The sequence below is a fragment of the Coregonus lavaretus genome (genome assembly GCF_964263955.1).
Source record: "Coregonus lavaretus genome assembly, chromosome: 37".
Taxonomy (NCBI): Eukaryota; Metazoa; Chordata; class Actinopteri; order Salmoniformes; family Salmonidae; genus Coregonus; species Coregonus lavaretus.
Genome location: NC_140024.1, coordinates 15,249,747 through 15,274,120, shown reverse-complemented (window position 1 = coordinate 15,274,120; position 24,374 = coordinate 15,249,747). Strand labels below are relative to the sequence as shown.

At 43.8% G+C, this 24,374-nt stretch overlaps 2 protein-coding genes across 4 annotated transcripts; both read left to right on the top strand.

The window, feature by feature from the left end:
• Positions 1–1,760: 1,760 nt before the first annotated feature.
• LOC311111815 (glucose-fructose oxidoreductase domain-containing protein 2-like) lies at positions 1,761–9,559 on the top strand. 3 transcript variants are annotated; one of them, XM_084154678.1, is made up of 4 exons: positions 1,775–2,087; positions 5,762–5,906; positions 6,177–6,549; positions 7,442–9,559. In XM_084154678.1, exons 3-4 carry the CDS (start codon positions 6,297–6,299, stop codon positions 8,362–8,364), a joined length of 1,176 nt encoding a protein of 391 aa, XP_084010804.1. In that variant the 5' UTR covers positions 1,775–2,087; positions 5,762–5,906; positions 6,177–6,296; the 3' UTR covers positions 8,365–9,559. The 3 variants fall into 3 exon arrangements, with proteins under 3 accessions (XP_084010805.1, XP_084010804.1, XP_084010806.1); XM_084154679.1 differs by lacking the exon at positions 5,762–5,906 and having other exon boundaries at positions 1,761–2,087; XM_084154680.1 differs by lacking the exon at positions 5,762–5,906 and having other exon boundaries at positions 1,775–2,029.
• A 5,720-nt stretch (positions 9,560–15,279) lies between these two features.
• Positions 15,280–23,979, top strand: LOC311111148 (uncharacterized protein). The gene is made up of 3 exons (XM_084153836.1): positions 15,280–15,746; positions 21,683–22,147; positions 22,328–23,979. Exons 1-3 carry the CDS (start codon positions 15,503–15,505, stop codon positions 22,765–22,767), a joined length of 1,149 nt encoding a protein of 382 aa, XP_084009962.1. The 5' UTR covers positions 15,280–15,502; the 3' UTR covers positions 22,768–23,979.
• Positions 23,980–24,374: the final 395 nt, after the last annotated feature.

Sequence of the window (24,374 nt, the reverse complement as noted above, 5' to 3'; positions counted from 1 at the left end):
GCAGTAAACATAAATATTATTTCGGGGAAGCTCCCAAGCCATCAAGACTCACGCCGTTCGATTGGCAATGGGCTCTCAGCAACACTTCCACCGCCGCGTCTGAGGAGAAGCAGTCTGCCTTGTCCAAAGCGGAAAAGTAGCTAGCTAGCTACCGTCGGAGTCTTACAGTGAGCTAAATACCACGCTATATGTAAATTGAGCAAATTTGCTAACGAATTAGATAGGATTACGAGTAGAATCAGGTTTTTAGATACAGAAACTACAGTTATGCTGATGGACTGCCTCTTCTCATTTTGTCTGTATAACGTTAGTTGCATTGTGTCCTGCTACCATATACCCTAAGGCAAGGAGTCGATAACAATGATGTACATATGTCTATGTTTAATAAAGCTGAATTGCTGATTATCAGTTGATTAAAAAAAAAAAAAACTTGAGTTGTCTCTTACTACTAAACTTCCTGGTTTTGAATACATTAATTATCAGCCAATCAGCTGTCCCCTCTGTCTTCCCCTCAGAAGGGCACTTGTTAGACTTGTGTGAGAATAAACTTATTGGAGAGGGGAGGTGAAGGCTCAGTGATTTATGAAAATATTTAGAAAATGATTGTCTAGGATTTATGACTCATCATTACAATTGACTTGTATATAATGTAAAATATTACAATAGCTTTTGGTTGATAGACAAGTCTGAGAGCGCTCACTTGTACATCATCTCAGAGGTAATTCACCTCCGAGAGAGTGCTCTCAATAGGCCTACTTGCAGGGGACTTAGCGAATTGGGGGCCCGTTTAAAAAATGCTGTTGAGGGGCCCCACTAACCCCAATTTGGAGAAGAAAACAAATGATTGTGGGGGGTTGAGGCAGTTTATAAGGTAAAGGTAGAGGAGTGAAAGTATATGCTGTATTTGTTATTTAATTCCAGAATGGCAATTTAGCTAGCGAGCTTACTGTTCCTAACTAATTTGTCCTGGGATATAAACATTGGGTTGTTGTTTTACCTGAAATGCACAAGGTCCTCTACTCCGACAATTAATCCACAGATAAAAGTGTAAATTGATCTCGTTTCTAGTAATCGCTCCTCCTTCAGGCTTCTTCTTCTTGTTTGGATTTTATATTTCGGTTGGCAACCAACTTTAAGGTGCATTACCACCACCAACTGGACTGGAGTGTGGACCTCAGTTCAACTTTCAATCACCCACGTGGGTACATGCTCCTAAAAACCAATGAGGAGATGGGAGAGGCGGGACCTGCAAAGCGTTAAGCGTCACAAATTGAACCAAGTTCTATTTTAGCGCCAGCGGTGTGGGTGCAATGATTGAATAACATGAATGTGTACATTTATTTTGCAACGCGGGCGGTGTGGTCAGCATGAAGGTTACTGCTCAGTCTGTCAAAGTCGACAGTTTTTTCTTGATTTCATGAAGTGCAATGCGGCATACCAATGAGGCAACTTTAGCTCTATTTTTGTATCTGAAAACAAGCAATTCTACTCGTAAACCATATCTAATTCGTTAGCTACCTTGCTTAATTTACATGTAGCGTGGCATTTAACTCGCTGTCAGTCAATCGTGCTAGCTGGTTGGACGCGGCACTGCTGTAGGCAGACTGCTTCTCCTCAAACGCGGCGGTGAACGCATTGCTGAGAGCCCATTGGCTATCGAACGGCCAATGGCGTGGGTCTTGATGGCTTGGGAGATTCGGCTCCTCCTAGAAACCAGTCCGGGCGTTGCTCAGATGGGCGTGACTGGAATTTTGTCTCTCGGACAACACTGCGCAGACGCATCAGGACAACTTCGTGTAGAAAGACGGATGCTGGGCGAACGCGAATACCTAATTTGAAACCTCGAAAAGTATACTCAAGACAGAATACAGAAGTATGAATAAATTGAGAATACAGAAGTGTTAATAAATTGAGAGTCTTGCTCTGATACCATGAAGTTTTGACCTGAATGTGAATGGTGAGTCTCGCTGCCACGGATTAAACGGCACCGGGAGTCCGACGGAGGCGGGGGACGTCATCACATCAGCAGGTACACGGGCATCGCCTCCTAGCACTCGGCGGATCAAAAGTCATCGAGCTAAGCGAAGGTACTGTAGCTGACCACCAAAATATATCCTAGTCACAATAGTGGTTATAAAGAGCTCATCGATTTTCAAAATCCTTATCCAGGACCCCTGGGCTTCTGCCTCCCCAGCCACTGGTTAGTTCATGTTAGCTAACAAGCTAACCTATCTATACTGAACAAAAATAAACGCAACTTTTTCACAGAGTTACAGTTAATATAAGGAAATCAGTCAATTAAAATAAAAGAGGACCTAATCTATGAATTTCACATGACTGGGAATACAGATATGCATCTGTTGGTCACAGATACTTTAAAGAAAAAGGTAGCGGTGTGGATCAGAAAACCAGTCAGTATCTGGTGTGACCACCATTTCCCTCATGCAGCACGACACATCTCCTTCACATAGAGTTGATAAGGCTGGTGATTGTGGCCTGTGGAATGTTGTCCCACTCCTCTTCAATGGCTGTGCGAAGTTGCTGGATATTGGCGGGAACTGGAATACGCTGTCGTACACATCGATCCAGAGCATCCCAAACATGCTCAATGGGTGACATGTCTGGTGAGTATGTAGGCCATAGAAGAACTGGGACATTTTCAGCTTCCAGGAATTGTGTACAGTTCCTTGCCATTATCATGCTGAAACATGAGGTGATGTCGGCTGATGAATGGCACGACAATGGGCCTCAGGATCTCGTCACGATATCTCTGTGCATTCAAATTGCCATCGATAAAATGCTATTGTGTTTGTTGTCCGTAGTCTATGCCTGCCCATACCATAACCCCATCGCCACCATGGGGCACTCTGTTCACAACGTTGATATCACCAACCCGCTTGCCCACACAACGCCTTACACGTACGGCCAAATTCTCTAAAATGACTTTGGAGGTGGCTTATGGTAGAGAAATGAACATTACATTTTCTGGCAACAGCTCTGGTGGACATTCCTGCAGTCAGCATGCCAATTGCATGCTCCCTCAACTTGAGACATCTGTGGCATTGTTGTGACAACAGAACATTTTAAAGTGGCCTTTTATTGTCCCCAGCACAAGGTGCACCTGTGTAATGATCGTGCTGTTTGATCAGCTTCTTGATATGCCACACCTGTCAGGTGGATGGATTATCTTGGAAAAGGATAAATCCTCACTAACAGGGATTTAAATAAATTTGTGCCCAGAATTTGAGAGAAATATGCTTTTTGTGCGTATGAAAGATTTCTGGGATCTTCTATTTCAGCTCATGAAACATGGGACCAACACTTACAAGTTGCGTTTATATTTTTGTTCAGTGTATATATTGTTCTGCCTAGCCCTTGATCATGACTCTCAGTTCCATTACACATAATAAGAGTCATTGGACAAAGGCGTCTTCTGTAGGGGGGAGTTTTGTTAAGATCCCCGTCGCTCGGTCTGAACATTAACATGCATCGCTTGCGGTAAGGTTTTGGAAGCATATGAACCTTATCTTTCATATCAGCGAGAAATAATTTTCAGAAAACAAAAGGTTACATTTATACAGACCTTGATAGGGTTAGTGTTCCCACACTGCCATATCTCCATGTTACAGCGCTTGTTTACGGAAAACAAACTGAAGACAAAAGGCGACCACCTGTGCTAATTAACAATCTAGCATGCTCCGGACACCTGTGTGTAAGCATAACTTGAAGTGTAGTGGAAGTGTAGGATGGAAGCACCCATACAGTGGGGGAAAAAAGTATTTAGTCAGCCACCAATTGTGCATGTTCTCCAACTTAAAAAGATGAGAGAGGCCTGTAATTTTCATCATAGGTACACGTCAACTATGACAGACAAAACGAGAAAAAAAAATCCAGAAAATCACATTGTAGGATTTTTAATGAATTTATTTGCAAATTATGGTGGAAAATAAGTATTTGGTCAATAACAAAAGTTTCTCAATACTTTGTTATATACCCTTTGTTGGCAATGACACAGGTCAAACGTTTTCTGTAAGTCTTCACAAGGTTTTCACACACTGTTGCTGGTATTTTGGCCCATTCCTCCATGCAGATCTCCTCTAGAGCAGTGATGTTTTGGGGCTGTCGCTGGGCAACACGGACTTTCAACTCCCTCCAAAGATTTTCTATGGGGTTGAGATCTGGAGACTGGCTAGGCCACTCCAGGACCTTGAAATGCTTCTTACGAAGCCACTCCTTCGTTGCCCGGGTGGTGTGTTTGGGATCATTGTCATGCTGAAAGACCCAGCCACGTTTCATCTTCAATGCCCTTGCTGATGGAAGGAGGTTTTCACTCAAAATCTCACGATACATGGCCCCATTCATTCTTTCCTTTACACGGATCAGTCGTCCTGGTCCCTTTGCAGAAAAACAGGCCCAAAGCATGATGTTTCCACCCCCATGCTTCACAGTAGGTATGGTGTTCTTTGGATGCAACTCAGCATTCTTTGTCCTCCAAACACGACGAGTTGAGTTTTTACCAAAAAGTTCAATTTTGGTTTCATCTGACCATATGACATTCTCCCAATCCTCTTCTGGATCATCCAAATGCACTCTAGCAAACTTCAGACGGGCCTGGACATGTACTGGCTTAAGCAGGGGGACACGTCTGGCACTGCAGGATTTGAGTCCCTGGCGGCGTAGTGTGTTACTGATGGTAGGCTTTGTTACTTTGGTCCCAGCTCTCTGCAGGTCATTCACTAGGTCCCCCCGTGTGGTTCTGGGATTTTTGCTCACCGTTCTTGTGATCATTTTGACCCCACGGTGTGAGATCTTGCGTGGAGCCCCAGATCGAGGGAGATTATCAGTGGTCTTGTATGTCTTCCATTTCCTAATAATTGCTCCCACAGTTGATTTCTTCAAACCAAGCTGCTTACCTATTGCAGATTCAGTCTTCCCAGCCTGGTGCAGGTCTACAATTTTGTTTCTGGTGTCCTTTGACAGCTCTTTGGTCTTGGCCATAGTGGAGTTTGGAGTGTGACTGTTTGAGGTTGTGGACAGGTGTCTTTTATACTGATAACAAGTTCAAACAGGTGCCATTAATACAGGTAACGAGTGGAGGACAGAGGAGCCTCTTAAAGAAGAAGTTACAGGTCTGTGAGAGCCAGAAATCTTGCTTGTTTGTAGGTGACCAAATACTTATTTTCCACCATAATTTGCAAATAAATTCATAAAAAATCCTACAATGTGATTTTCTGGATTTTCTTTCCTCAATTCGTCTGTCATAGTTGTTATGTACCTATGATGAAAATTACAGGCCTCTCTCATCTTTTTAAGTGGGAGAAATTGCACAATTGGTGGCTGACTAAATACTTTTTTTCCCCACTGTAGCTGTATGGAACTGTGCAAAACTGCTACAGTAAGTGTATCTTCTTTATTTGAAGGATTGTTTCTCGCTGATGAGAGATAATGGCCATATCGCAAGTGATGATTTGATGTTTCTAAATGGTAAAACACAGCGTCGGGGTTGTAGTTCATACGAAGCAGTCATGGGGGAAGCTAATGGCTGAGAACTGTAGGGAGTTTGAGAGCTATGGTTCTGCTTATCTCACACATGCACAAGTAGCAGTCTTTGCTGTTCTGTTGTGTAAACTACTCGGCTATCAGCCATAAAACCATAGGTATGAATATCGTATTGTTTTCAAGAATAAGTTTAAACTAACCTGATATTGGCGACACTATCTTCGTTCTGGATTCGGCCAAACTTATCTTTTAAAATGTCCAGTTGCAGGTGGTGCGTTTTGAAGTAATCCAACAATGTGTATGCCGCCATCTTGTCTATTTCAAATCTTCTCTCATTGATCGAAACATGAGTGTCATCATGACATGCGACACTTTGGACTGGACCCATCTGTCTCAATCATAACCAGGTTTGTTGAAAAATCTCTGGCAACGTTTTGTATAGGCAAACCTGTAACTCCCAGTAATGGATACCAAAAATCTTTGGTTAAATCACATCTGGTGTAACAACCTGTAGCTAATGTGTAGATAGTTGGACAGAGGAGCAGCTAGTTGTGGACATTACTGGTTATATAACAAGTTCATAATCGAGCAATACATGTAAAATTAAAACAACGCTTAGTCTCTTCAATGTATATAATAATAATAATAATTCTAAAACATTTTCTCTGTGTTGCCAGGCAACAGCATACAGCAGACGCTCCCTCTGTGAGAGAAGAGTGGTGGGAGTAGGACGACGTTGGGATGCTTGCGTGTCTGTGTGGTGCAGACCAGACATACAGTGGAGAGGAGTGGCAGCAATGTTGCCTGGTGTTGGTGTGTTTGGCACAGGGAGTACAGCACGGGTGCTAGTTCCATTGCTGCGGGGGGAAGGGTTTGAGGTACGCGCGCTCTGGGGGAGGAGCGAGGAGGAGGCATGCGCCCTGGCGCAGGAGCTGGGCATTCCGTTTCACACCAGCCAATCGGACGATGTCTTATTGCACCCTGATGTTGACCTTGTCTGCATCTACATCTCACCCCCACTCACACGGCAGATTGCAGTCAAAGCCCTGGGTAAGACAACACAAATACATGCATGCACACTTGTACACACACACAGTTGGGTTTTCCTGCCCTGTGGGAGAGCATGGGTAATCAATCCCAGTGTTTACACCACAAACGTTGGCACAATGCCTACACAACACTCAGGCAACATACAGAATACTCTTACTGTGCTTTCATAGCACACAAACACTTGACGAGGCCATAGGGAAGCAATGCTTCCACAAACTTACATAAACAATACAGTCTCTGATGAACACTGATAATCGGTGCATTCCTCTTCTAATCTGTCTGGACTCATACCTCCCATACATCCCTCCCCCCATCTCTCTCTCTCCATGGCTGAGGCTCTCTCTTTTCCTCTTTCTCACTACCTCCCTTCTCTTAGTCTCTATTGAGCCCTCTCTGTCTATCACTGTATTCTGATTGATTTACAATAGTTGGCTATACGCTTTAACTGAATCGTGAGTTTTGAGGTACTGGTAGGTTATGATGTCAGAGGAGGTGAATTGACCGTCTTATCTGGGTGAATTCCTGAGCGTTGACCTCATCTTCCTGCTTTAGTTCCTGCTTCCTGAGAGTGTCTCCACCAACCGGAAGGTCCCTCCCTGCTCTGGGGGAGGGACGTGCTGTTTGCGTGTGTGTGTGCGTGCGGCAGAGGGGTCTGGACAGTATGTACTTCCTCCTGTGTCCGGTCGAATAGTGGACTCCCTGTGTTGGGTGGGGCTTTAAGGTCAGGGCTGAGGTTATATTTGCATAGAGACACACACACACACACACACAGTTAATAGATGGTGCCACAACCTACATACACACATGGTGGTTGTTGAAGCATAGAGGCATTTTCAGGAACACCTCTCTCTCTCTCTCTCTCTCTCTCTCTCTCTCTCTCTCTCTCTCGTAGGGATAGGTAAGAATGTGGTATGTGAGAAGGCTGCTACCGCTGTGGACGCGTTCAAGATGGTGACTGCGGCGCGGTACTACCCCCAGTTGCTGAGCATTGTGGGTAATGCTCTGCGCTTCCTCCCAGCGTTCGTAGCAATGCGGCAGCTGCTGGCGGAGGGATACGTGGGTGAGCTGCAGGTGTGTGACGCCCGTGTCTATGGCCCCAGTCTGCTCGACCAATCATACGGCTGGACCTGCGAGGAGCTGATGGGGGGTGGCGGGCTCCACACGGTTGGCTCTACCCTCGTGGACCTGCTGAGTCACCTGACGGGAGCACGGGCGATGCGGGTGCACGGCCTTCTCCGGACGTTCGTGCGGCAGAATGGAGCGATCCGCGGGATCCGCCGCGTCACCAGCGATGACTTCTGTTTCTTCCAGATGCTGATGGGAGGGTCTCATTCTGGTAGCGGGGCGGGGACTGGGACTGGGTCAGGAGTGTGCTGCACTGTGACTCTGAACTTCAACATGCCGGGGGCCTTCGTCCACGAGGTGATGGTTGTTGGTTCAGCAGGGAGGCTGATTGCCAGGGGGACAGAGCTGTACGGGCAGCGCAATGGAGGGAACGGGGAGGAGCTGCTGCTAGGGGACAGCGGAGGGACGGGACAAGAGGTCAAGGATGTCCCCCTGCCACACCTGCGGGGGCTAGGCTCCATGGTTACAGCTCTAAAATATGCTTTCCAGGCACAGGAGGAGCGTCGGTCATGGGCGCAGGGGCCGGTTGCCATGGCGTCAACGTTTGAGGATGGGCTGTACGTGCAGACGGTGGTGGAGGCGGTGAAACGGTCAAGCCGCAGCGGAGAGTGGGAAAGTGTGGAGGTCATGACACAGGAACCAGATCCCAACCAAAACCTGTGTGAGGCGCTGCAGAGAAACAAGAACTGAGTACTCATATTTATATACACACACACCTACACATACTAATATAAATGACCTACAGACAGCCTCTATGGCCTGTCCTGAGGAGACTGTCCCCTATCAACCACTACCCTCCCCTGCAAGAACCCACAGCCAGGCAGACTGGTGGGCACACCTTCTACTGGAACAGAACTACTGGATGTGAACTCTTCTCAGCAGAGTTGTTGTGTGTGTGCATGCCTGCGTGCGTTTTGAAATATTCCCAGCCAATCCGGCCCTAGTTCACCACTTTCCTGTCAAATCAGTGATCACCTTGAAGGAGGACGTGTTAAGTATTCACACTATAGTTTCTCACTGTGCCTCACTACTTCTGCTGATGTAAGAAATGTTTGTTGGAGTTTACATACATGTCATAGATTAAATGTAGGATTATCTCTTACACAAATGTGTATTATACACATAAACATATATAGTTATTTTTAAAGAGTAACTTACTAACTCAAGAATTTCATTTTTAAAAACTAACTTTTTACGAGAAGATGCGTATCATCATCAGACTGCCCTCACAGCAGAGTTACTCATGCAAACCCCCTTGACTTTCAGTTAGTTATTATTTGATGTATGTCTTTTTTTTTAAATCAGTAAGATATTGATTGTTGATCCCATTTTCCATATCAGCATTTCCTGCACTGATAAAATGCTACTACACCCGCTGTGTCTGTGGTAACCGGACAGCTTGTGTGCAAGCCTGTGAATAGAATGTGTCTGACTATATGGTGGAAAGACTGTACTGTATTTATTTCATTTTTACTTTTGTGTTTTACTAAGAAAAGGCTGTATGTTTTATTTCAGTAGTATGTGTTCAGCAAGTGGAAATGTGTCTGATAAGCTATAAGAGGTTTGTTGATGGATATTTATAGTTTGTGTTTTAAGTTTTTATAATTTCAGTTTTACTTGGCGTTATCACTGTTACCCGTGTAGCTCAGTTGGTCGAGCATGGCGCTTGCAATGCCAGGGTTGTGGGTTCGATTCCCACAGGGGACCAGTATGAAAATGTATGCACTCGCTAACCGTAAGTCGCTCTGGATAAGAGCGTCTGCTAAATGAGTAAAATGTAAAATGTACACACTACCTATGATTTTGTTTTCAGTGGAGGGGACAGAGGCTGTGAAAACGTACCGCACTCACTTTACTTCCCAAGTTAATAAATATCTCACTGTCATATTGCTGCCTCTCCTTGAGTGTGTTTAAATTGACTCAGAATTTAGGCTTTTCAAAAAGTACAGATCAAATGTAAATGTCTTCCAGTTGTGTAAAGTCATCCATACAACATAATGTTAATTGAATGATAGTTCCAATCTTCCCCTAGGAATTGGGGTCTCATTCAAATGTTGGATGTACAATTAAAGACAGCCCAAAAGTGCACTGCATCACTATGTAGCTAATTTAGACGGGATAGGGGTTTCAATCCTCTGCTTCAGCCTTTCGATGAATACCGCCAATACAATAGGTGGTAGCAAAACGCATGTTAGTGTGTCCTTTTCCAGCGGTCAAGCAACTCGCAACCACAGGTATAATGCCAGGCATACGCTACACGATTTTGTCAGGAATTCGCCATGTTTTTGCCGTCCCAGACACATTTTCATGATTGGGGTCAAATCCTCTGAACTTCGGCTAGGATCAGTACATCTGGGACTCGCGTAGTTTGAGCGGGTCAAGGACGCACCGATGATAGCTGTTCTGTTCTCCAGACCCCTGTCAGATGTCCCGAAAATGTTCTGACATGTCAGAAATGTTGGTTGTGCATCTTGTAGCATAAGCAGTGCTATGACGCGATTGGGCAAGGATTGCTGCCAATACGCATTCAGCATGTGACACCAAAATCAAAGACATGAGTATGAAGATAGGCTAAAACTGCGTATCCAATAGAAATCCCTGATCACACTTGTAGGCGATGTCATGGCGACGTCGGCTAGCTAAGCGCAGAAATACGTCATCGGGTCTAACCGTCGTCTCGCGCCGAACTGCGTCAAATCAAAAAAAATGTCAAATCAAAGGCACTCCTTCGATATAAAGTGTTTTTTGACGAAAATGAAAACGTGTCATTTAGTCACTTTCACGAGTTTGGAGTAATAACATGTTCAACTACTTAAGACATTGGCTCGAATCTAGTTTGTGCCTATAGATTTCGAGAAAATTAACAACTAAGGAATAATTTTTCACTTATTTCATTGACTTCTCAAACCCCATACCCGGCCTGGTCTACTTAGTCTGCTTCGCAAGAGTTCCCGGAAGTCTCTGGGTTTAGAAACTGTGCCAAAACGATGGCAAAGATGATAGCAACAACAACATGGACCGAGATAAATCGTAGACAAATTGCTGGAGCAGTGGCGTGAATGCAGCCGTCTTTTCAATGGGCGAGTTCGTTTTACATTGCCCGGTGCCCTGGTTGTGCGGCATTTGAATATGTTAGACTTGCCCAACCCTGTTGCTGGAAAGCTACCGTCCTGTAGGTTTTTGCGCCAACCCTAATCTAGCACACCTGATTCTAATAATTAGCAGGTTGATGAGATGAATCAGGTTAGTAACACCTGGGGTTGGAGCGAAAACCTGCAGGAGGGTATCTCTCCAGTAACACAGTTGGGCAACCCTGTGTTAGACCATACCATTGGTCCTTAAGTGAAATCTCCACTCACCTTGGGCACCGGGCCATGCAAAATGAACTCCACCAATATTACATCTGCGTCCTACCATGACACAAACCCAAAATATAATTTCATATTGTCATTATTATTTAATATCAAGTCCATATTCTGCACTTCCGTCTCTTTTTTGATGTTTCTGCACATAATAATGTGCACACTAATAAAGCAGCTCACTGTTTGTGTGTCAGCATTTTTTCCCTACACAACTGAGAAAAGCAGGGCAGGATCAACAAGGAAATCATGAAATGTGAGCACATCCAAGTTGTTAAGATTTTAGAAGTGGTGTAGTGTCATAGCCAGAAAGATGTTTGGGGGTGGGGGGTGCTGTGATTTTCTTTGCATATATACAGTATCAGTCAAAAGTTTGGACACACCTACTCATTCCAGGGTTTTTCTTTATTTTTACTATTTTCTACATTGTAGAATAATAGTGAAGTCATCAACTATGAAATAACACATATGGAATCATGTAGTAACCAAAAAAGTTTTAAACAAATCAACATTTCTTTTATATTTGAGATTCTTCAAATAGTCACCCTATGCCTTGGCAAGAACAGCTCAAATAAGCAAAGAGAAAGAGAGTCCATCAGTACTTTAAGACATGAAGGTCAGTCAATACGGAAAATGTCAAGAACTTTGAAAGTTTCTTCAAGTGCAGTCGCAAAAACCATCAAGCACCAGTGGCGGCTCCTGAAAAAATTCTCAGGGGGGGCAATTTTTCTGATGATTTAGGTGACCTACACACATTTTAAAAAAGATATGTCCAGCAACAACATGAAGACAGGGGCAGCATATAAGTCAATACCAGAAGCATTTATTGACTGATCTCAAAAGTGTTGGCTTACCAGGGTTGGTGGAGCCCTCAGTTTCATCTTTGCCTCGCAAAGCTAACTCAAACACTCCGCAAAACTTGTCCACCAGTATCTGTCTTTTTATCTCACGTTGTACATCTCTTAAAGCCTGTCTATCACCCCCAGCATAAACTGCCTTCTTCCTATCAAGTAGTGATTTTAGATGTTTTGATACCCAAGGCTTGTTGTTAGGGAAGATTTTACAGGTCTTAGTAGGCACAACTGACTCAACACAGAAGTTTACATAGTCTGAAATAACCTCTGTGAGTTCATCCAGATCAGAGCTGCTGTCCTCAAATACCTCCCACATTGTACAGTCAAAACACCCCAAGTGATACTGTTGTCATTCCAGATCTGGACAGTTTTAACTGTGGGTTTCTCCCTCTCCAGGAGGCGACAGTAAATTGGCCTGAGGTAGACCACATTGTGGTCTGATGTCCCCAGAGGAGGTCTGGTGGTGGCAGAGAACGCCTTTGGTATTGTCCCATAGTACAAATCAAGAGTCCTATTTTTCCTAGTGTGACATTTCACATACTGATGGTATGTGCGCAAGACTTTGTGCAAGGTACAGTTGTTAAAATCCCCTAAAATAAATTTGGGTGCGTCGGGGGAGATGGATTCCAGTTTATGTGACAGATTATAAATAATCTCTGATGCCTTTGTTATATTAGCTTTTGGTTGAATGTACACAACGGTAACAAACAATTGGGGGAACTCACGGGGCAGATAGTAAGGTCGCAGTGACACAGAAAGCAGTTCAATGTCGGGGGTACAGAGTCGCTCTCTTACCAGGATCGATTTACACCACTGGTCCCTGACAGACACCCCCGCCGTGAAGTTTCCCTGTGACTGTCAGATCGCGGTCCGCTCTGACCAGGGTGAAGCCGGCCGGCTCCACTTCTCTGTCCGGGACTCTGTCATCCAGCCAAGTCTCAGTAAATGCCAGCAAACAGGCCTCCCGATATTCGTGTTGGAAGCGCAGATTCGCTGACAACTCATCCGCTTTCCCCCTCAGTGACTGGGCATTAATCAGCAAGGTGGTGGGTAAGGGAAGTTTGTTCTTAATTTTTTTTAAGTCGTTGTCTGATTCCCCCGCGTTTTCCACGTTTGCATTTGGGTTTGTAATCCACTCGCAGACAATCAGGTATTAGATGGGCCATTGGGATATCCATCGCGTTCGTATTTGAGTTGCATTGTAGTAAAAACTCCCTGCTGTATTGGATTCCGCTGCCAGCAGCGTTTTCATTATTTAGTCCGTTCGTAGCGGGTATGTACACGATCAACAAGATCAGTCCAACACCGTGACCCCACCACTGGAAATCCATGGTTGGCAGAATGTTTGTAAACTAAGTGTACAAATTAAAAACATAAAATAACGCCACTAAGTGTACAAATTAAAAACATAAGATTAAAAACATAAGATAACGCCACACCAAACGTCACACACACTGCAGGTCGCAACAGAGACGCTGCTACCCGCTCTTTTCTTAGTTACGTTCATGGTTACGTTACGTATGACGAAAGCGCGTAAGTGCAAGCCCTCAGAAACCCATAGAGATTGTATTGAAAGCTCTGAAATTTGAAAAAAATAGATTTTACATGGGAGTCTATGACAGACTTCTGGGCGATTTTCAACCTGACTGAAATCGCCCCAAAACGGGCGGGGACATTTGAAGCACGACTTTAGCCTGATTGGACATTTAGTGGCAGTGTGGCACTGTGGCAGATAAGACGTCTAGATTACAACACTGATAACTACTGTTGCCGTGATATAATTGATTAGAAAAAAAATCCCTTCCTTTTCCCGTTTGGCAGTGCGTCGCCCATATCGCCCTATTGAACACACCGCCCCTGTCAAGCACTATAATGAAACTGGCTTTCATGAGGACCACCACAGGAATGGAAGACCCACAGTTACCTCTGCTGCAGAGGATAAGTTCACTAGAGTTACCAGCCTCAGAAATTGCAGCCCAAATAAATGCTTCACAGAGTTCAAGTAACAGACACATCTCAACATCAACTGTTCAGAGGGGACTGTGAATCAGGCCTTCATGGTCGAATTGCTGCAAAGAAACCACTACTAAAGGACACCAATAAGAAGAAGAGACCTGCTTGGGCCAAGAAACACGAGCAATGGACATTAGACCGGTGGAAATGTGTCCTTTGGTCTGGAGCCCAAATTTGAGATTTTTGGTTCTAACCGCCGTGTCTTTGTGAGACGCGGTGTTGGTGAACGGATGATCTCCGCATGTGTATTTCCCACCGTAAAGCATGGAGGAGGAGGTGTTATGGTGTGGGGGTGCTTTGCTGATGACACTGTATGTGATTTATTTAGAATTCAAGGCACACTTAACCAGTATGGCTACCATAGCATTCTACAGCGATACGCCATCCCATCTGTTTTGGGCTTAGTGGGACTATCATTTGTTTTTCAACAGGACAATGACCCAACACACCTCCAGGCTGTGTAAGGGCTATTTTACCAAGAAGGAGCGTGATGGAGTGCTGCATCAGATGACCTGGCCTCCACAAAATAAAAATAAAACCTTGAATGAGTAGGTGTGTCCAAACTTTTGACTGGTAGTGTATATAAATGCCAAGAGTGTGCAAAGCTGTCATCAAGGCAAAGGGTGGCTACTTTGAAGAATCTCAAATATGAAATATATTTTGATTTGTTTAACACTTTTTTGGTTACTACATGATTCCATATGTGTTATTTCATAGTGTTGATGTCTTCACTATTATTCTACAATGTAGAAAATAGTGAAAATAAAGAAAAACCCTGGAATTAGTAGGTGTCTGGAATTAGTAGGTGTGTCCAAACTTTTGACTGGTACTGTATACAGTAGGTGTGAGTAGGTGTGCTGTAGGTGTGCTGTATACAGTACCAGTCAAAAGTTTGGACACACCTATTCATTCTAGGGTTTTTCTTTATTTTCTACTTTGTAGTGAAGACATCAAAACTATGAAACAACACATATGGAATCAGTAGGTGTGTCCAAACTTTTGAGGTGGTGTGTCCAAACTTTTGACTGGTAGTGTATATATACATATATATACAGACATTACTGAATACATTCTACAGACCCTACTGATTATTCCCTACAATAATTTTACTGCGGCACCTAGAATAGTTTTTGCTCTGTAAGCCAACATTTATTCAATTCACATTGGGGGCATTTATTTGACCATAGAACATGTTTTAAAACCCACATTGAATGGAAATGTCACTTAAATATGAACATATGAATCACTTAATGTTTAGACAATTATTTTTCATATATCAATAATTAATACGGGTTATTTAAATTTTTCTACTATAACGTGTGGGACTTAATTTAGAAGAGTTCAGAAATTCCGTGACCCGGAAGTACCTTTTTGGTGTTGCTGACGAGACGGCTATTAGTTACCACAACCACAAAGTCAAAATGGGCTATATCGTAAACATAATTGGTCTTCATTTAAGGTTAGGCACAAGGTTATCAGTGTGCTTACAGTTATGGTTAGGTTTAAAATCACATTTTAATAAGATACATTCTAGAAATAGGCGGCCTTTATTACTTTGTGGCTGTGGTAACTAGTGACGACCGACGAGACGCTTATGGGAAGATGGCTCCTAGAAAACGAAGTGTCGTTTGGTCTTTTTTCAGAGCCGTAGACGAGAAGAAAGTGACTTGTCTGCTGTGTTTGGAGACCGTCCTTCATTGCGGCCACACCACGAACATGCTAAGGCATTTGCGTAGTAAACACCTGAATGAGTATAGTAGCGCAGCAGCATCAAAAGATAGGCGGTCTGGGGCGGCGGACGACAACAGTCAACCAATGATGATTAGCAATGAAGACTATTGTGATGGTATGATTTGATATTATGGAGACGTTATCATACTCGAATATCTGGTTATGCGAAAGTAAAGTGTATCAGACTTTCATTCGTCAACCCACGCTTGATGCACAGACGGTGTTTCGCTATTAAGTCAAATGTTTCCATTGTGTTAGGCCAGATGCTAACTTAACTAGCTAGCACACATTTGTACCACATAGCATAGACCGGGCTAGCTATGTTATAACGTCCCCCATATCCGAGTGTTATGAGTCTCGTGTCACGGCGGAAAGACTGGTTGCAAAGTTTGGTTGACTGCCTAATGTGTGGGTCTTTTTGATCCCAGATGCTATTTTTGATCATAGCCTAAAGGCAGTGTTTCCCCTATATTAATTTAGCAGCGGTGGGAAATTGTTGCCACCGCTGCAGAAAATGATGTAATTATTTTATATAAATATATTTCTGCCGAGACGCACTTTTAAATGGATAGTCGTTAGCTCAATGACTGGACGTCTATGAGAAGAGCTAGCGTTATAGCTGAATCAGTCACACTTCATATAAAACGCATTGAATGCTGCTTACCAACCAGTTATCTTATGCTGCACACACAATGCTGAATGCTTCCACCAAAAGCTAGCTAACTTGTAACGTTAGTAGCTAACATTATGAGTTTTCTGTTTTCATGAAGCAGCAATGCTGCCTGTTATGCCGCAAGTCTGTGTCCCGAATCAGCTGTTGCTGACCCACCGTTACAATGTAGTGATCGTGGAGAAACATGCTGATCTACGAACTGATTTGTGATAACATTCCCTCTTACTTTTCGGGCAGCATGTCTACAACTTTAGGGTAATTATACAAGCCAAGCAGTGTTGCCAGGTCGAGCTAAAATGTCTAACCTAATGACCTCTGAAAACCTGCCCACAAAATAAATGTTGTTTTGCAGCAACAGAGGAGTTGGCAAATTTTTCCATGAAAACCCTTTTCATAACTTTATCGAGCGAATTAAGAAGGAATATCTACGTAATTTTGTAAGAAGTAGGTTAAGAAGCGAAATTCTGTTTTCCATCTCCAAGTTTAAGAATGTTGCAAGAGAAAAGATAAATCGCCCTTATTAAACTCTCCAGATCATTTTCCATCAATGGATGTCGATTTAAATTGTTTTGACTGCTATGATTAAACAATAAGGCCTTTATAGCAATTATAGCTGTGAGTCTTTCTGGGTAAGTCTCTAAGAGCTTTCATTTTCATTTTTACATTTTAGTCATTTAGCAGACGCTCTTATCCAGAGCGACTTACAGTTAGTGAATACATACGGTATATATATATATATATATATATATTTTTTTATACTGGCCCCCCGTGGGAATCGAACCCACAACCCTGGCGTTGCAAACGCCATGCTCTATCAACTGAGCTACATCCCTGCCGGCCATTCCCTCCCCTACCCTGGACGACGCTGGGCCAATTGTGCGCCGCCCATTAGTCTCCCGGTCGCGGCCGGCTGCGACAGAGCCTGGATTCGAACCAGGATCTCTAGTGGCACAGCCTTAGACCACTGCGCCACTCAGGAGAGTCGAACCCTTTTCCACACCTGGATTGTGCTATGGCCAATATACCACGGCTAAGGGCTGTTCTTTGGACATGGCCCTTAGCAGTGTTATATTGGCCGTATACCACAAACCCCTGAGGAGCCTGATTGCTATTATAAACTTGTTAACAATGTAAAAAGTAATTTTTTTGTCATTCCCATGGTACACAGTCTAATATACCATGGCTTTCAACCAATCAGCATTCAGGGCTCAAACCACCCAGTTTATAATTGGAAATAAATCCTGTTTGCGCATGTGCATAACTATAGATACATCTGACAGGAGAGTTTGAGTGATGAAGTTGGATAGAGGATCTCAATATTTGTGCAAGAAACACTTGGACAAACGTAAAAAAACGAATGTTAGGCTTTCTGGCAATTGTGCCTTCATTATGTGCCAGATGGTAAGGCTACAAACTGTTATAAATGGCCTATTTGCGAGATTGACTTGTTATTTCAATAGGCATAGGCTACTGACTAAAATCTGGATTTATAATTGCACTTCAACTTTGCCATGGTTTGCTGATCTAGATGCAGGTAGCCTATAGCCCAGGGTTCTTCAATTCCGGTCCTGGAGGGCCGAAACACCTCTGTTTTCATCCTCTCCTTCTAATCAGGGGCTAATTCAGACCTGGGACACCAGGTGAGTGCAATTAACTACCAGGTAGAAATAAAAAACAGAAGTGTTTCGGCCCACCAGGACCGGAATTGAAGAACCCTGCTATAGCCCCTGAAAGGCCAACATCTAATTGAAACTGACTTTAAATGTGGAGAATGATACATTTTGCTATAGAGCTGTGACCATGATCACAGCTGATAACTTCTAATTTAATTAACTAACATGGCCATTGACAATTGCATAATACACAAGGCTACAACAAAAAACGGAGTTATAGGCTATTTATTAAATCTGTTTGCCAACTCCAGGTAGGCTACACAAGTGGCACAAATTTATTTGCCATGACTCCAGTGATATTGTAATTTCAACATATTTATTGTATAAAATGCTTGTGGCTTGAATAATAGTGACTTGGTCCCATCTCTGGAGCTAGGTAGCTACAGTCGCTTCAGTAAGTATTCATACACCTTGACTTATTCCACATTTTGTTACAGCCTGAATTCAAAATTGATTAAATAAAACAAATTCTCACCCATCTACACACAATACCCCATAATGACAATGTGATAACATGTTTCTAGAAATTTTAGCACAGTTATACAAAATGTATTAATGCATTATCTCATTTACATAAGTATTCACACCCCTGATTCACGACTTTGCAAAAGCACTTTTGGCAGCAATTATAGCTGTGAGTCTTTCTGGGTAAGTCTCTAAGAGCTTTCCACACCTGGATTGTGCTATATTTGCCCAGTTTATTATTTTCAAAATTCTTCAAGCTCTGTCAAATCGGTTGTTGATCATTGCTAGACAACCAGGTCTTGCCATACAGCTTCAAGTAAATTTAAGTCGACTGTAACTCGGCCACTCGAGAACATTCACTGTCTTCTTGGTAAAAAAACTCGTGTAGATTTAGCCTTGGGTTTTAGGTTATTGTTCTGTTGAAATGTGAATTCATTTCCCAGTGTCTTGTGGAAAGCAGACTGAACCAGGTTTTCCTTTAGGATTTTGCCTGTACCGTTTTCTTTTTTATCCTGAAAAACTCCCCTGTCCTTAACAATTACAAGCATACCCATAACATGATGCAGCCACCACTATACTTGAAAATATTGAGTGGTACTCAGTAATGTATTGGATTTGCCCCAAACATAACACTTTGTATTCAGGACAAAAACATAATAGCTATGCCACATTTTTTGCAGTATTACATTAGTGCCTTGTTGCAAACAGGATGCATGTTTTGGAATAGTTTTATTCTGTACATGCGTCCTTTTTCCCGCTGTCAATTAGGTTAGTATTGTGGAGTAACTACAATGAAAGTTGATCTATCCTCAGTTTTCTCCTATCACATCATTAAACTCTGTAACTATTTTAAAGTCACCATTGGCCTCATGGTGAAATCCCTGAGTAGTTACCTTCCTCCCTGGCAAATGAGTTAGGAAGGACGCCTGTATCTATGTAGTGACTGGGTGTATTGGTACACCATCCAAAGTGAAAGTAATAACCTCACCATGGTCTGCTTTTTATTTTATTTTTACCCATCTACCAATAGGCGCCCTTCTTTGCGAGGCATTGGAAAACCTCCCTGGTCTTTTGTGGTTGAATCTGTTTGAAATTCACTGCTCGACTGATGGACCTTTACAATAGTCTGTATGTGTGCGGTACAGAGATGAGGTAGTCATTCAAAAATCATGTTAAACACTATTATTGCAACTTTATTATGTGACTTGTTAAGCACATTTTAATTCCTCAACTTATTTAGGCTTGCCATAACAGAGGGTTTGAATACTTATTGACTTAAGACATTTGTAAAAACATAATTTCACTTTGACATTATGGGGTGTTGTGTGTAGGCCAGTGACAAAAAAATCTAAATGTAATATATTTTAAATTCAGGCTGTAACTCAACAACATTTTGAAAAAGTCAATTGGTGTGAATACTTTCTGAAGGCACTTCATGTAAAATACTCTACATGACCAAAAGTATGTGGACACCTACTCGTCGAACATCTCATTCCAAAATCTCGGCCATTAATATGTAGTTGGTCCTCCCTTTGCTGCTATAACAGCCTCCACTCTTCTGGGAAGGCTTTCCACTAGATGTTGGAACATTGCTGCGGGGACTTGCTTCCATTCAGCCATGAGCATTAGTGAGGTCGGGCACTGATGTTGGGCGATTAGGCCTTGCTCGCAGTTGGCGTTCCAATTCATCCCAAAGGTGTTCAATGGGGTTGAGGTCAGGGCTCTGTGCAGGCCAGTCAAGTTCTTCCACACCGATCTCAACAAACCATTTCTGTATGGACCTCGTTTTGTGCATGGGGACATGCTGAAACAAGAAAGGGCCTTCCCCAAACTGTTGCCACAAAGTTGGAAGCACAGAATTGTCTGGAATGTCATTGTATGCTGTAGCGTTAAGATTTCCTTTCACTGGAAGTAAGGGGCCTAGCCCGAACCATGAAAATCAGCCCCAGACCATTATTCCTCCTTTACAGTTGGCACTATGCATTGGGGCAGGTAAAATTCTCCTGGCATACACCAAACCCAGATTTGTCCAGACTGCCAGATGGTGAAGTGTGGTTCATCACTCCAGAGAATGCGTTTCCACTGCTCCAGAGTCCGATGGCGGTGAGCTTACACCACTCCAGCTGACGCTTGTGTTGTGGAAATTAATCACTATACTTTAGTTCTTCCAGAGTTTTTGTAGAATCAAGATTTAACTTTATTTCAATTCAAGAAAGCCCGTGCTGGTCTGCAGAGTAGCCCCCTCTTCTCTCTCTCTCTCTTCCCCAGCTATATAGTCCCATTCACATCTCTTCTAGCTCAAAATCCCTCCCTCTTCAGTTTCCAGCTCTATTGCTCCGCCCACTTCCTTTGTCTATGATGGCGGCTAAATTCGACTTTCATTCAGTTCAGAATCAATATTAATACAATCAATCAATCCCTTATCTTGCAAAAACACACGTTTAGTTTAAACTCTGTTCAACCCCGGCTCTCCCGGGCTTGACCTGAAGACTGATTGTTGGACATGACAGGTCCATACTTAATCTTTCAAACATACACAAACCCCACCCCATCATGGTGTAATCAATCAAGAAGATAGCCAAGGAGAGACAAAGGTTTAGCCTGAACTCTGTCCAACCCTGGCCGCTATTTCACTTTGTTTGAGGAGAGAGGCAAAAGGCCACAGTCTGGTTTGAGTCTCTGATAAATTAGGACGGCCATGGATTTAAGTAGGAGCGAGCAATTCGACCCTAGGTCAGATTCCCACTTCACCCACACATACACACAGTGAAATGACCCAATTAAGTTATTGTCTAGCAGCAGAGAATTCTAACTATATGTTCGTGATTAACTCAGTTTTATCTCATAGTCCACTAAAAAATCTCCCTCACTTGGCATTGCACATGATGAACTTAGGCCATGGAAACTCATTTCATGAAGCTCCCGATGAACAATTATTGTGCTGACGTTGCTTCCAGAGGCAGTTTGGAACTCGGTAGTGAGTGTTGCAACCGAGGACAGACAATTTTTATGAGCTACGAGCTTCAGCACTTGGCAGTCCCATTCTGTGAGCTTGTGTTGCCTACCACTTCGTGGCTGAGCCGTTGTTGCACCTAAAGGGGTGTGGCTGAAATAGCAGAATCCAATAATTTGAAGGGATGTCCACATACTTTTGGCCATGTAGTTAGCTGTAAGATAAGGTAGCTAGTCAGACAGTCCTCAGTGGAGTAACTTTTTTTTGCTGGTCTGTTTGTGTTTCAGTGGAGGTAGCACTAGAGGAGCAGCCCCCAGAGCAGGCAGCCTCGGTGAGTGACGCAGACATCGCAAGCGCCATCAACGGCATCCTGAAGGCAGCAGAGGATCATGCTGTGGTCAGAGACAGCGGGGCTGGGATTGTGGGCCAGGGCGGTGCAGGGGCCGCACCATCCGGCCGGAAGTGGAGCTCCGTGTGGACGCACTACGAGCGGTTGGAGGAGCAGAACCGTGCGCTGTGTCTGATCTGCAATGAGAAGATCCAGCACCAGAGCAGCACCAGCAACCTGCTGCGCCACTTGTCCAAGAGACATCCAGAGGCCTTTGCTCGCCTGGAGGGCCACATCAAGAAACAGAAGACCAGCGGCATCCAGAAAACATTGCGCAAAGACGGTGACTCAGGCCCCAAACACACCAACCTGACAAGGAGAATTGGAGGGGTTGCACTGAAACAAAGCCCAGGGAAATTTCCAGGTAAGTCTGATGACTGTATGTATGTGTGCATGTCAGTGTTGCTCAAATTGATCCCAAAATACTGTATTCTGTATTCGATGAACTGATCCTCATACATCTGTTCATTTAGGAAAATACATAAGTTAAGTTAACCTGAGCTCTTGATTTCATGCGGTCTTTCCTGTCTCTCTCTCTCTGTAGATGCATTTGATGTGATGGGAGCATGTGAGGGGGAGGTGCGTGTGTTGGAGCGTGAGCGTGAGCTGACGGAGGCCTTGAGGAGGGCTCAGCAGCAGGAGGCGCGGGCGCTGGAGCAGCAGAGGGAGCTCCTGGAGACTCTACGTCGGGCCAACACCAGAGAGGCATCTGCAGAGAAGGAGGCCCTAGAGACCCTGAGGAGAAGCCAGGAGCAGGAGGCCCGCTCCCTACAGAGGCAGAGGGAAGACCTGCAGAGAGAGAGAGTGGAGCTGCAGATGGAGAAGGAAAGAATGCAAAGGGAGAGGGAGGAGCTGGAGTGCTTACGAAGGGAGTCTGGGCAAGAGAGGAGTCCGGTGCAGACAGTGGACCGAACCACTGGGTTGTTCCAGGGGGACGTGGTACAGGAACAGGAGGTGACTATGAGGGAAGAGGTTCTTGGTTAGGGGATGTTTCAGTAAGCCAACAGGACGATACTGTGATGTTCAGAAGTTGACCACCTATCCTATCACCATGCATTCAGACTAACTCAAACACCTCTCTCTTAAAGGTGGGAGATGGTGGGTGAATGCACTCAGGAGGGGGTTTAGTGATATAAATACTTTTGTATCTTTTTTTAATGAAAATAAACCTGTACCATGTCATTAAGTTGTGGAGTTTTTAGTTCAGGAGTATAGTAAGTCCTTGTGCAGAAGACCACCAACCATTAAACCATTGTAATATAGAACAAAGTGACACATTTGAGTTAGGAGTGTAACATATTTAGTCTTTTTTTAAATATATGTATATTTATTACAGAATTCAAGTGTACAATCATTACAATTCATACTTTATTTTCATCTCTGGGAACAGTCCCAACCCCCGACCCCAATCCAACCCCCCTTTCCATCCCAGGGAAATAATAATAGAAGGCTTTAGGTGAAAGGTGCATACATCATGGCATAGAAAACCGCATCTCATTTTAACAGGAAGAAATTAAACGATAGGAGTACAACGCGTTCTTTCTTAGTGATTATCTGCTTTAAAATTAATTGAACTATTATGTGATGTACTGTATAGGACTGAAGCAAAACATTTCCTTCACAGTACTTCATTTCCATTAGTAGACTTCCATTCATCTCAGTGAGCTAAAGCGTCGCAAACTAAAGTGAGCTTTTGGTCAGAACTTCGATGTATTTGCAGCAATTTCTCCCTCTGGAGGCACTGACTGCCTCATTCTTCCAGAAGAGGGCCAGACCTCGCTTCCATCGGAGAGAATGTGGGTGCTAAAGCTCTGTCCAGTTGTCATGGCACTCGGCTCTGCCCCCCGCAGTCTCTTAACACAGATCCACAGGAACAGGAAGAACCCTGTGGAAAACGGGAAGCAGTGTCATATTAACGAGCAGAGGTGTATCCGGAGAGCGCAACATTACTGAATGTTCAGAAAGAAATACTCTGTGTAGAACAGCCATACTTGTCTGTGGAGCTTGAAACCATGTCAGCAGTTCTCAGCAGTACATTATTGCTATCTGCAGTGTTAGAAATGTAAAATTGCAATGTTCCTGAATAAGCATTATTTAGATTGTTCATCTGTATGTACAGGATATCTTTCACCCCTATGTTACTTGCTTGTTTTCTCACTCTTACGAAAATAAAGTATGCCATTGGCTCCCTCCGATAAGGATGATAGGTTACCCTGCAGTGAGTTGAGAATGGTGAAGATGTATAGGATGACGTGGTTGGTGTAGCCCATGGAGAAGAAGCCCAGCCCCCAGGTGAGGCCCAGGGCACAGGTCAGCCCCAGAATGCTGCAGGTGATGTTGCAGCTCCGCCTCTTCTGCTGCGGCAACATCACAGAGCGCAGCTGGAGCGTCGTTGTGATGACGATGATAAAGATGGTGCCGTTGAAGAGCAAGCCCACTATCAGGTAAGCCACAACAGAGCCGTACTGCACATCAGAGTCTTTGATCCAGCACCTGTGTATCAGAGGGAGAAAGTCATTCTGAGGGCTGGTATGCAAAGCACCAATATGATGTGTTTTGTTAATGAACTCACATTCCGTTATTCAGCCCAT